The sequence below is a fragment of the Triticum dicoccoides genome, chromosome 7B (genome assembly GCF_002162155.2).
Source record: "Triticum dicoccoides isolate Atlit2015 ecotype Zavitan chromosome 7B, WEW_v2.0, whole genome shotgun sequence".
Classification (NCBI taxonomy): domain Eukaryota; kingdom Viridiplantae; phylum Streptophyta; class Magnoliopsida; order Poales; family Poaceae; genus Triticum; species Triticum dicoccoides.
The window spans coordinates 767,141,763-767,153,892 of NC_041393.1; the positions used below are offsets into that span (position 1 = coordinate 767,141,763).

General features: G+C 49.6%; 1 protein-coding gene and 1 pseudogene across 1 annotated transcript; one reads left to right on the forward strand and one right to left on the reverse strand.

The window, feature by feature from the left end:
• Positions 1-919: 919 nt before the first annotated feature.
• Positions 920-2,154, reverse strand: LOC119339752 (annotated as a pseudogene).
• A 1,790-nt stretch (positions 2,155-3,944) lies between these two features.
• On the forward strand, positions 3,945-11,354 carry LOC119339753 (cell wall protein DAN4-like). Its single transcript, XM_037611689.1, has 2 exons — positions 3,945-4,330; positions 11,048-11,354. Exons 1-2 carry the CDS (start codon positions 3,945-3,947, stop codon positions 11,352-11,354), a joined length of 693 nt encoding a protein of 230 aa, XP_037467586.1.
• Positions 11,355-12,130: the final 776 nt, after the last annotated feature.

Below are 12,130 nucleotides of genomic sequence, written 5' to 3' on the forward strand. Positions count from 1 at the left end.
GTGTACTCGATTATTAAGTGAGGTGTGTTTGTGTCAAGTAGGTTAGTTTAGGTTGCAATAAGTCAATTTGTAAACTCGTTTCGATCTAGCCCGTGAAGTCACATAGCCAGTTTCCATGTAGGCCAGAAGCGTGCTGGTTCACGTTAAGTAAAGTTTTTCTCTTGTGTTGTCAAGACGTGTGGCAGGTTGTGCGGTGATGAGTAATAAGAAAGGGTGACATATATGTTCCCTCTGTCCATCCAGTTTATTTTCTGTCATTTACTGTTAGAGCCTGCATTATTCGTGATCACCGTGGCGATTCTGATGGCGGTTCGGTGACTGAAAGAGTTATGCGGCTAGCTGAGTTCAAGTGCCAAATCAGAAGCTAGACTACGTAGTGGTTTTTGAAAAAAAAGAGACTGCGTAGTGGCAAGACTCCGGTGAATCCATTACCTACAGTGTCTAACCGATCGACAGAAGCTGGCACATGTTTCACATACTTAACTTACTCCAATACTTGGGCCATTGCAATGCAATGGTACCTTGAGCACCAAATTAATTAGGAAAGGAAGCTTCCTCATTCTTTCTTGAATCTTGACATGGTCTAAGCCTACCTGGATAAGAGCAACTCTAACCTATCCCCAAAAATTTAAGGGAGTAAACGGCGTAAAGTTAGTGAAGTAAAATTATACTCCACTAACGGTGACCGACTTAGCCGATCCTCTAAAAGTTAGTGGAGTAAAAGTAAAATTGTCTCAATTTTGTGTCTTATAGCCGCACCAACTTCAAACACTACACAATACATATCTTAAAAACATTCAAAATAAACATTCATAGCTTAACCGTCACAACATAAAGTTTCATCATCCCATTTTTCAAAGTAAAACATGTGAAGTTCACCCCAAAAGACATCACGTCAAACACAATGTTTGATTCAAAATCACCACAAACATAGCATGTATATGTTGTGGATCGAGCCAACATTTGCATGCACCACCACCTCCTCGGTCATCACCTCTCAAACGATGTCGTTAGTGAAGAAATCAACTTCACCATCCTCTCGGCCACCACCACCAACATCAACAACGCCATCCTCTCGGTCATCACCACCAACATCAACACCGCCATCCTCTCAGCCACCACCACCAACATCTTCGCCTCCATCACCTCCTCGGCCACAACCATCAACACCACTTCCTTGGCCACCACCATCAACACCATCCCCTCGGCCAGCACCAACATTCCGAAGAGTGGCTTCCAAGATCTCTCCACGAGTGAGCTCACAATACTTTCTTGCGGTTTCATCCATTGTGTTTGGATTAATAAACATGATAGTGTGTTCTTCGGCCTTCTTGGCATCACGAATCCTCTCCTCCTCAAGTGCAAGCCTACGGGCCTCCACCTTCAACTTTCTCTCCTCGACCTCCGGCTTGGCCTTCCATTTGTCATCCTCCAACGCTTTGAGCTCATTCCACCTCGCCAACTTCTCGTCTTTGCGTGCGTCTGCCAACATCTTCTTGGTCTCGATCATTGTCACAAGTTCTTTCTTGTAAGTGCCACCAAATGCATTTATCTTCTTTCTTTTTTTCCAATCTTGTTCGGTCTACTGTTGGCATCTTCATCAACCTCGTTGTCATCCTCAACGGATATGCTCAACCTTGACCTCTTTGGATTGGTCTCCACAATTCTTTGGATCCACTTCTAGTTCTTGCATAGCTCTTTGTACCAATGATGTAAAGTGAAGGGCTTGTGGCCGAACTTGGTGTTCCGATGGTTGAATAGCCCTTGGATGTAGGGGCCATACTCTGCCACATGCACACCACTCAGTGGAGCATGATTCACTCAGTCGATGCAATCGGACCATCGGTTGCATTGGTCATGAATGGTGCTCCAACGATGCCCAAGAGAACCTTGTGTACGGCTTGATCGCACATCCATGGAGTTGTTGTAGTGGTCGGCAATCCTCTTCCAAAACATGGTCGTGATTTGATCCGTTCCGATCCTTGCATCCATGGAGATGGCGCACCAAGTGTGGCAAAGCGCAATGTCCTCCTTTTGGCTATAGTTTTGGGTGCGACACCTTGGTACTTTGGTGGTTGCTTCGATCACCTCCACAATCTCCTCCTCTTCCTCCTCGGCCACCTCCTCCTCGACCACCTCCTCCTTGGCATCCATGTCTTAGGTGGCCGAATGATCCCAATACGAGTCGTAGTTGAGCTCATCAAGGCCATTGGCGGCCGAGGACTCCAACGATGCGAGGAATTCGGCCGTGTTCATCTCCGCACCACAATATCAAAGTAACAATCATTTACCGATCACCAACAGTCACTATCAAATACCAAAACAATTCGAGGTTTTTATTGCTACCTTGTTGGCATTTCATAGAGCACCTGGCGGCCGCGATTCTTCTTGCCTGTTGCGGCCGCCGCTCGCGCCGGAGCAGTCGCCATAGGGGCCGCCGGAGGTGCACCACGAGGTGTCGGCCTACGACGAGGCGTCGCTTTGGCCTTCTTCATCTTCTTCTTTGCGGCCGCCTCCGCGACCGCCGCCGCCGCCGCCATCGGCTTTTGAGCCTGTTTGCCTCCGGTAAGTGCGGTGTGAGGGCGGCGTGCCGTTGCCGGAGTGGCGGTGGCCACCCCGGACACCATTGGAGCGGTTGGAGATGGAGCTTGGACACGTGAGCGGGTCTTCTTCATAGCCAAGCTCTTCTTCTTCGGCGGCGGCGGCGCGTGGGTGGTTTCTGGTGGCGAAAAGCCGGCGCCGGAGGGAAGGGGCCGGGCTATCCATTCTGGCCGGCCCGGCGGTCATCGGTAGCGGTGGCTAGGCGTGGCGGTTGCATCATGGGAGACACTGTCGCGCGGGAGAGAGGCGCCTGTTTTACCCACCTGTGGCGGAATGGAGTAAATTTAGAGAAATTTTAGGGGAAATGAGGAGGTGTAGTAAAAGTTTTACTCTATTAAGTTTTTTAAGGGATCGGCTAGGTGCGCCGTAAGAGAGTAAACCAGAAATTTACTCCCTTATGGCCTTTTAGGGGATCTGTTAGAGATGCCCTAATCAAGTATAATTTGACTAATATATAGTCGACGAGTATAGTGCTGTGGTCGTGGCATGCCCTATGCTCTTCGACCGAACCAGTGCTGGTTAACAAGGGACAAGATGGATCGCCACTTGTACTACTGCATGCATGCAGTATAGGTAAACTTACTGCAAAGGAATGAATCATCCATGATTGACCATCACTAACAGACCGAAATTTCAACAATCATGCCTTGTGCACAATCCCCGACCGAGTCGGCACACAGATGCATCGCCACTTGTACCACGTCTTGCATGTTGTTTATACAAATTATCCTTACTCTATTATTTCCTAATCTCCACCTAACGCTAGTTCTGATGTATAACAAAGGAAGACCAACGCGGCGACGACCATGACCATTGACCAACCGCATCCATCCATCCATCCGTCGATCAATAACTAATGCATGCATTGAATATGCATATCTACTTCCAACAAAACCAAAGAGAATGACCGGTCGAACACGTCAACAATCCATTAGACTACTCACAGTGGAGAGTAACTTCAACTAGAAACAAGCATATGGTACTAGTCTATATTACTACCTTCATAGTGGGGAGTAATATATATGTGGTGTCATGCAATATTTTATTTATTAGCTTGTAGACTTATCTTGTCTTGATATGCGTGATGTCACTCGTAGTATGAGTAACTAGCTATGTTACTCAATTCATCTCTTCTCATTAAATCATTGTCACATGAGCAAATTTGCTGAGTTGGACCTTATGTTACTGCTGAAGTTACCCCCACTGTGAGTACTCTTATGTTCCTATGCATACATGACATCCATGCAGGCTCCCTCAACCCAACCGGAGCGAAGCAAACACCACATCCACCTCACTCAGCTTAGCTCACCTCATCTCAAAGAAAAGAAGATCAAAATTGTGTCATGTTGCCAGGAAGGTTTCTCGGTCAGAAGAAGGTGAGGTCACTGGCAGGTCTGTCCACAACCCCAAGAACACCAACGCCGGCCGCTACCTCAAGACCTTCAACAACCGTGGATCTGCTCGTGGCCTCAACAACGTCGCCGAGGGCTGCCATGCCTGGGGCCTCGAGATCGTCAGCAAGGGTGGCTTCCTCCACCGCATCAAGAACGTCAGCAATGGTAGTTCCGCCCGCAGGCTCAAGAATATCAGCTACGTCGGCTCAACCCGCTACCTCAAGAACGTCAACAACGGCAAATCCATATGCGCCCTCAAGATCTTCAACAACGTCAAATCTGTACACAGCCTCAAGGACTTCAACTGCGGCAGATTCGTATGCAACCTTAAGAACGTCAACAACGACAAATCCGCCTGCAACCTCAAGAACGTCAACAACAGCAAATCCATACGTGACCTCAAGAATTTCTTTTTTTTTGAGGACTAGAGTAAACAAGCTTACTCCAGTGGGGGGTTACATTCAGACAACATCAAGTTACGTAACCCATTAGGGACATCAGCAATCAGAAAAAAGTCCCCAGATCTTCTAGCTTCTGCTGCCAGCTCATGTGCAAGGGAGTTCCGCTGACGATCAACATGAGTGATCTGCTTGCTCTGAAAACCTCCAAGCAGCGATTTGATGTCCATAATCAATCCATAACTTGCTGACCTGACTTGGCCGTTTCCTTGGAGATCATCCGCTAGAGATTTGCAGTCAGTCTCTATCCAAATGTTCCCATTATAGCGAGGTGCCAATGCTTGCAAACCCATCAAGATCGCCTTCCCCTCCGCCTCCTGAGCGTCATTAGCTTCGCCCAACTCTCTTCCAACCGACAGGTAGACATGTCCTTTGTGATCTCGAGCGACGGCGCCTCCCCAACACTGATTGGTGTTTGGGATAAAAGAGGCATCGGTGTTCAGTTTTGCTATGCCTCTCGGTGGTGTAGTCCACTGATATCTTCGAGTTGTATGGATACTTGGGCATGATTTTGCCTGAGACCCAGAGTCCTTTCCGGCCAGCACCTGTCCGGCTACACCCACGTTCTTCCATTCCTCATGCATCTTCGACAGATAGGCGGCGGATACTAAAACCGGCTCCTTGCCATCCCCATGTATGCAATTTTCACGGAGGTGCCAGCATCTCCATAGCAGCAACAAGATTTTTACGCGAACATCTTTCGGAACGGAGCTCAGTAGGATCTGTAGCCAATCTTCGCCAGTATTCTGGAAATGCTTTTCTGATGGGATATCCCACTCCTCCCTCATTTTGTGCCTGAGTGCCCTACTCTTGGTGCATCCCACCACTGCGTGGTGTTCATCCTCATCCCCACAGCCGCATATATCGCACGTCGCATCAAACGTGATCGTACGCCTGAACATGTTCCTTTTCGTGGCCAAGGTGTTGGTTGCAACCCTCCAACCGAAGATTCTCACCTTTGGGGGAACCTCAGCTTTCCAAATCAGATCCCATATGCTACGGTCCTCCGAATTGTTTGTCGAGCTCGAGGCCTCCAAAGCCGCATTATTCTTTGCTGCCGCCGCCAACTTATATGCGCTCCTCACTGTGAATATCCCATTCTTCTCAGGGTGCCAGGCAATGCAGTCCCTCACATCCGCTCTAGGTATTGGGATTCTACATATATCCTCAGCATCGAAAGGGTAGAAAATTTGTTTGATAAGTGGAACATTCCACTCCTTCATATCTGGGAGCATGAGTTGGTTCACCCATCGAAGACGTGATCTTCTAATGAATGCCGCGGTCATCAGCCCCTCTTTCCTTGGCAACCACTGGTCCCGTTGGATCTGAATATCTCTTCCATTGCCCACTCTCCAGATGACGCCCTTTTTCAGCAACTCCAGCCCTGCTTCAATACCTCTCCACACAGGCGACGCATCGGACGCAAAGACGGTGTTCAACGGGTTGCCGTTTGGGTAATATTTAGACTTGAGCACCCGGGCACATAGACTCTCCGGGTTCTGAATCAGCCTCCACCCTTGTTTGGCAAGAAGGGCTAAATTGAATAGGTGCATGTCTCTAAAACCAATACCACCCGCTCTCTTTGGCCTCGTCATACGCTCCCATGACATCCAGTGAACTTTGCGGCGGCCTGTTTCATCTCCCCACCAGAAATCCCGGATCATCTTCTCGTACTTCTCACAGAAACCCATCGAGAGTAGAAACACCCCCATAGTGTAGCATGGCAGTGCTTGTACAATTGACTTCACTTGGACATCTTTGGCCGCATATGACATGGTTTTCTCCGACCAATCTGTACACCTCTTCTTGAGCCTGTCCATGATGGGCTGGAAGCACTCGTCCTTCATTCTACCCTCCGGAGTCGGAAGACCTAGGTACTTCCCTTCAAAAGCCGTGGAAACCACCCCCAGAATTGCTTTTATGTCCTCTCTTGTACTCAAGGGGCACACCTCGCTAAAAAGAATCGAACATTTACTCTCGCTGAGCAATTGTCCGGTGGCCCTCTGGAAGGATGAGAGGATTCTTTTCACGGTAAGGGCTTGCTCGGGCGTCTCTTTGAAAAAGAGTAAGCTGTCGTCTGCAAAGAGCAGGTTAGAGATCCCGGGGCTGCTTCTTGATATTTTAAGCGGTGATAGATTGCCTTGTGAGATTTCCAGATTAATGAGCTTAACCAACCCATCTGCAATAAACAGGAAGAGATAAGGGCTGAGTGGATCTCCCTGACGCAGACCTCGAGATGGGACAAACGGTTCAAGCAACTCTCCATTGCAACGCACCGAGTATCTGACCGACCTAACGCATCGCATTAGCCAGCCTGTCCACTTTTGACTGAAGCCCGTTTTCAGTAGCACGCCTTCTAGGAACTCCCAATCCACCCTATCATAGGCCTTTGCTAGGTCAAGTTTGTACGTGCAATGTGTGTTCTGCGGATGCTTGCTGTGTTGGATCTTGTGAAAACACTCAAAAGCAATGGCAGCATTGTCCGTGATCAATCTTCCCGGGACGAAAGCACTTTGTGTCTCGGAGATGATTCCATCTAAATGGGGCCGCAACCGATTAACCAGGCACTTGGAGATTACTTTGTAGAGGACGTTGCACAGGCTGATTGGCCGGTAGTCTTTGAGGGTCTGAGGGTCCTTGCTTTTCGGGATTAAAACTATTACTGTATCATTCAGGCCATCCGGGAGAGCTCCAGTGTCAAAAAAACCCAGAACCCCTTTCACAATGTCGTCCCTCATCACCTCCCAATTCCTTTGAAAGAAGCGAGCTGGGAATCCATCAGCACCCGGGGCTTTGAGCGGGCCAATTTGAAACAAAGCATCACTAACCTCCTTCGCAGAAAATGGTTTAGTAAGATCCGTGTTAACATCGTCCGTGATTTTCTTCTCAATATGGTCCAAGATTTCATGTGGGAAAACCTCGTCTTCTTTTTCATACAACGCACGGAAAAAACCTCTTGCCATCTCCTTGATCTCTTTCTCTCCTTCCTTCCACACACCAGAGCTGTCTTTCAGTTTGGTTATGTCGTTTTTCTTCTTCCTCCAGGTGGCTTTCCTCTGGAACCACTTGGTATTCCGGTCTCCTTCCCTCAAGTAAGTGGCTCTAGATCTCTGTCTCCACATGAGTTCTTCCCGAAGCAGTAACTCATCCAGCTCAGCCGAGCATTTCTTGATGGAAATCTGTTGTTCTGCAGAGTACGGCGAGTTCCAAAGCATGCTAAGCTTATTTCTTATGAGTGCTGTCTGTTTTAGGACTGAACCAAAGTCTCTCTCAGCCCAACGCTTCAGCTCTTTTTGCATACTCGCTAACTTTTCTGTGACAGACTGGAGGTTCGCCGCCGGGCCTCCTCTCGACCAGGTGCAATCAATCGTGGCCTGTAGCGAGCTAGCGCGCTCCCACATCTGTTCATACCTAAACACCTTCTGATTTCCTTCTCCCTTCAGTCTCCATTCTTTTCTTTTACCGAGCCGGATAAGAAGCGGCAAGTGGTCCGACCTAGACGAACATATATGCTCCACAGTAGCTTTTTTGAAATTATCCGACCATTCGGGGCTAGCAACTCCTCTATCCAGTCTAGCTCGCACATTCTTCGTTCCATCTTGCTTGTTATTATAGGTCCAGCAAGGCCCTTTGTAGCCCAGATCATGAAGGTTACAATCTGACAGCGCCTCACGAAAGTTTTCCATCAGTCGTTCAGATCTCTTGGCAGCCGAGAAATGTTCTGATTGCCACATTGCCTCGTTAAAATCTCCCACCATCAGCCAAGGAGCATTTGATATACCCTTTAACCTCCTTAGCAGTTCCCACATGTGATGCCTATCACTTGCTCTCGGCTCACCATAGACAAACGTACATCTCCATTGCATACTAGACGGATTTAAACGAACCAACAAGTCAATATACCTCGGGCCAACGGCAAGCTTTATTACTTCAACACTCTCATCATAGAAAAGCGCAATTCCCGCACCTTTTCCGATACCGGGCTGCGTGATACAATGCTTGAGGCCAAGCCTCCACCTTAACTTATTGACGTACGAGTTGCTTTGCCGCGTCTCTGACAGGAACACAAGCTTGGGCTTGAGAGTGTGTACTAAGCACACTAGTTCCTGAACTGTCCGGGGTTGCCCTAGGCCCCGGCAGTTCCAGCTTAAGATCGTCATGGCCCCTGACGGGCACCGCCATTGGCGCCCGTCAGTAAGCCGGCAGCCCCTTGGCCGGTCGCTTCCATTCCACCCGACACACCCTTGGTCTCCACCATGGTACAGTCCTTCCCTCTAAACTTCTTTTTCTGCTCTCCTTCTGTTTCATCGGGCCCTTCACTATCTCTTTCTTCTCCTGCAACCTCCCGATTGCCCCTCTTCCCGAGTACAGTTTCCTTGTCTCCTATATCTTCTCTTATTGCTGGAACCTGTGGGCTGGTTTGATGCATCTCCCCTCTTGCAGGAGTCCTCCTTTTAGTTGTCTGATTACCGTTCTTCTGATTTGCATGTTTCACACACGATCCCAGTCCATCACCGCCGTCCGGAGCAGGCCTGAACTCTCTCTCCTGGGCAGCTATCACCGTGGTGTTGCAGTCAGTGGAAATCGCTACTTGGCCGCCCGCTTGGTTCATCTTCTCTGCCATGTCTGTCCCCTGGCCATCACCTTGTTTTTGCTTGTGCATATCCTTGGGTTCGAAGCCAGGGGGAAATTCTGGGCTCAGTCCCTTGCCGCTCACACCTCCATCAGCCGGATTGTGCAGGGATAGGGCATTGTTGTTTCCAACCCCATCCCCTGCACTCTCCATCCACCTTTCAGCTTCACTCGCAGTCGTGGCCTTATGCACCTGAGATTCTTCACCATGGTTTGCCGTGTCAATCTTGATGGCGCACACTGCATCGATTGCGGCCTGCACCAGTGGGTTGTTGATGACCTCCTCTGGGACGTCCCTACATCTCACAGCCGGCAGTCCCACTGGAGTTCTTCTCTCCTTCTCCGATGTATCTGACTCGAAGATGAGGAACCTCCTAGCGCTACTGCCCTCGGGCACCACAAAGCCACCTCTAGTGTTACTTCTTTTGAACGGGGAGGCACGCAGCGCAGCCGAGAATCTCATCTTTTGGAGATCTGCGGACAGCTTACATTCGCGTTGGCCATGCCCAAGGTACCCACAGAAACAGCAGAAGCCGGGGAGCCTTTCGTACTTTACATTGAGGAAGTACACTTCGTTTTCAGCACGGTCATGGAATTCTAGTTGGCTACGGAGTGGCTCGTCTACATCATGTTTTATCCGAACCCTAATGGACTCCCCCCAAATCCTCCCTTCTCTGTCAGAGTCAACCTCGAGAACTTCACCAAGCTCAGCACCAATCATCCGAGCCACATGGTCGAAGAACATGATCGGGGGGGCATCAAAAATGCGCACCCAGATTGGCATGTGGGCGACCTCCACGACCCCCGGCCTAGCGCTCCCGTCCACCGCCACCATCAAGAAAGGGTCGCCCTTGTGGGTCCAGGGCCCATTGTTGAGGATGAATCGCCGGTCGCCTTCCCGCTCGAACTCGAGGAGAAAGCGGTTGTTCTTCTGTGGCGAGTAGTTGAGGCGTCCTCGCAGCCCCCACTTGTTCCGCAGCTCCTGGAAGAGCCCACTGACGCTGAAGAGCTGCACCGAAAAGAACAATCCAACGGCGAGCCAGCGTGAACGCATGGCCGCCCTCTCTTTGGACAGGTTCAGAGATACCACGTTTGGAGGCATGGCATCCATTCTGACAGGGAATGCAGGAGCGACGGCCTCACCGACGCCCCCATACCTTGCTTCCTGTGCTGCCGGGCCTCCCTGCCAGACCGGGGTACGAGCAGGGGCGCCGCGGCCATGTGAAGGGCCGCAGTGCTCCAGAACTCCGGCCATCCGCTCCAGCTTGCCGCACGAGGCGACCTCCTCGTCCTGACTCGCCGACACCTTGTCCTTGCCCTTCCCCTGGTTGGCCATGGTGGTGTATGTCTCAGCAATGGATTGCGGTTCTACAGGTTGAGGCCTGCATCCCGTCTCTCTGTGGATCTTTATAGCCAGAGAGCTAGGCAAATCCCGTGATTCTGCTAATTGAAGTGATCTCATATGATTTCTTTCGCACTGGGATGCACATGATTCCGCTAACCTCGGGATCCGGCCGCCTCCTCCTTTATCGGGTGGATCCCCACGATCTGGTTTGTTTTGGTGAGATACCCAAAGCATCTGATCTCCTTCCAGGGTTCTGGTCCTCAAATCCTCGCGCAAACGCTTAAACTTCTCCTTGATCCTATCCATCCCCAGATCCCTATCAAATCCACCCCAAACTTTTTGATTTTCCACTCTTGCCTTCCTTTTCATCGCGCAAGCCCCCATCAGCTCCCGAATTCTGATCCATGATTCCCTAGCCTTCCACAGATCCTCTCTTTCTCCCGGCCCGCAGATGCGGTGGTCAAACTCACCCTCGATCTCGGTGTCACAATCACAGACTACTGTCACAGCCGATCCCCTCGACGGCAATCGCCTCTCGGTCGCCCCGGCAGGTCGCCCGCTAATCCCGCTCATTTCTCGCTTTAAACGTATACGAAAGACATGGATGTGACCTCAAGAATTTCAGCGGCGTCTGCGACAGTGGCTCCTCCTGCGTCCTCAAGAATGTCAAAAGGAGCCGCTCCGTCCATGACCTCCAGTACGTCAACTAAAGCAACGGTGGCCTCAAACCGGTCGATGACATGGCAGCCAGGTGCGCCCACCTCAAGAACGGTTAGAATGACAACCCCACCTTTGTCTGCGAAAACAAGTAGTAGTCGTGCCGCGCCCACACGTCCAGCACACACCCATGATCTCCATCCATGTAGGTCGTCCATCTTCATTGAAGTTAAGTGCGTTGAGACCAATTTAGTTACGTTGCAGTAAGTTAATAAATTTGTAAACTCTTGGTACGAGCCCCTGACATGTAAGCCAATTTATGAATAGATGGTCTACGGACTTGGATGTAAATAATGTTACTTATGTGGTTCTTTGAATGTCATGACATTGATGAATAAAATGGAAGTTTTTCCAGAAAAAAGAGAAGTGTGCCAGATCACGTTGCGGCTATTTTTGTTTTTCCTGGTGTTATCGAGTCATGTTGCTGGGTGCCAGATCACGTTGCGGCTGAGAAATGAGTTAGAAATGAGTCATGTTGCTGAACTATCTCTGTCTTGTGTGTGTCCATCCCAGTTTCTTATGATACTAATAAATATGCACGTGTAACACACGTATCATAGAGTTATGAAAAAGAGAGAAAATTGGATCGCAGGAAGGGGAGCAGTGGCATAAGTGTCGAGGGAGGAGGATTGATTATTGCCGCGGCCATGCCTGCAGGTTTCCTTAGTATTTCTCAGCTACTTTTAGTGACTCCTTTGATTATGTTGGACTATTGTAGAAAAGATTCTTGGAAACTTTTTTTGTGTACAATCAGTAATCAATAATTGGAGAACATGTCCGTGCTAGATGGAAGAGGCAAAAAAGTTCCAAGGTAAGACATGAAGCTTCCTTGAACTGAAAGTTGGTTATGCAAGCAGTCGAAGTTAAGATCTAGCGTGTCATTTAGGACCTGAAGCTTCCTTGAACTGAATGTACGTGCTCGTACCTGTCGTGGCCGCGTAGCGTTGCAGCCCCACGTCGCCGTCGTTCGTTCCTCAGGACAA

Coding starts and splice junctions, on each gene's coding strand:
- LOC119339753 (XM_037611689.1), top strand. CDS start 3,945: ATGTTGCCAGGAAGGTTTCTCGGTCAGAAGAAGGTGAGGTCACTGGCA. Junction 4,331..11,047: donor TCGTATGCAACCTTAAGAAC/GTCAACAACGAC, acceptor TGTGACCTCAAG/AATTTCAGCGGCGTCTGCGA.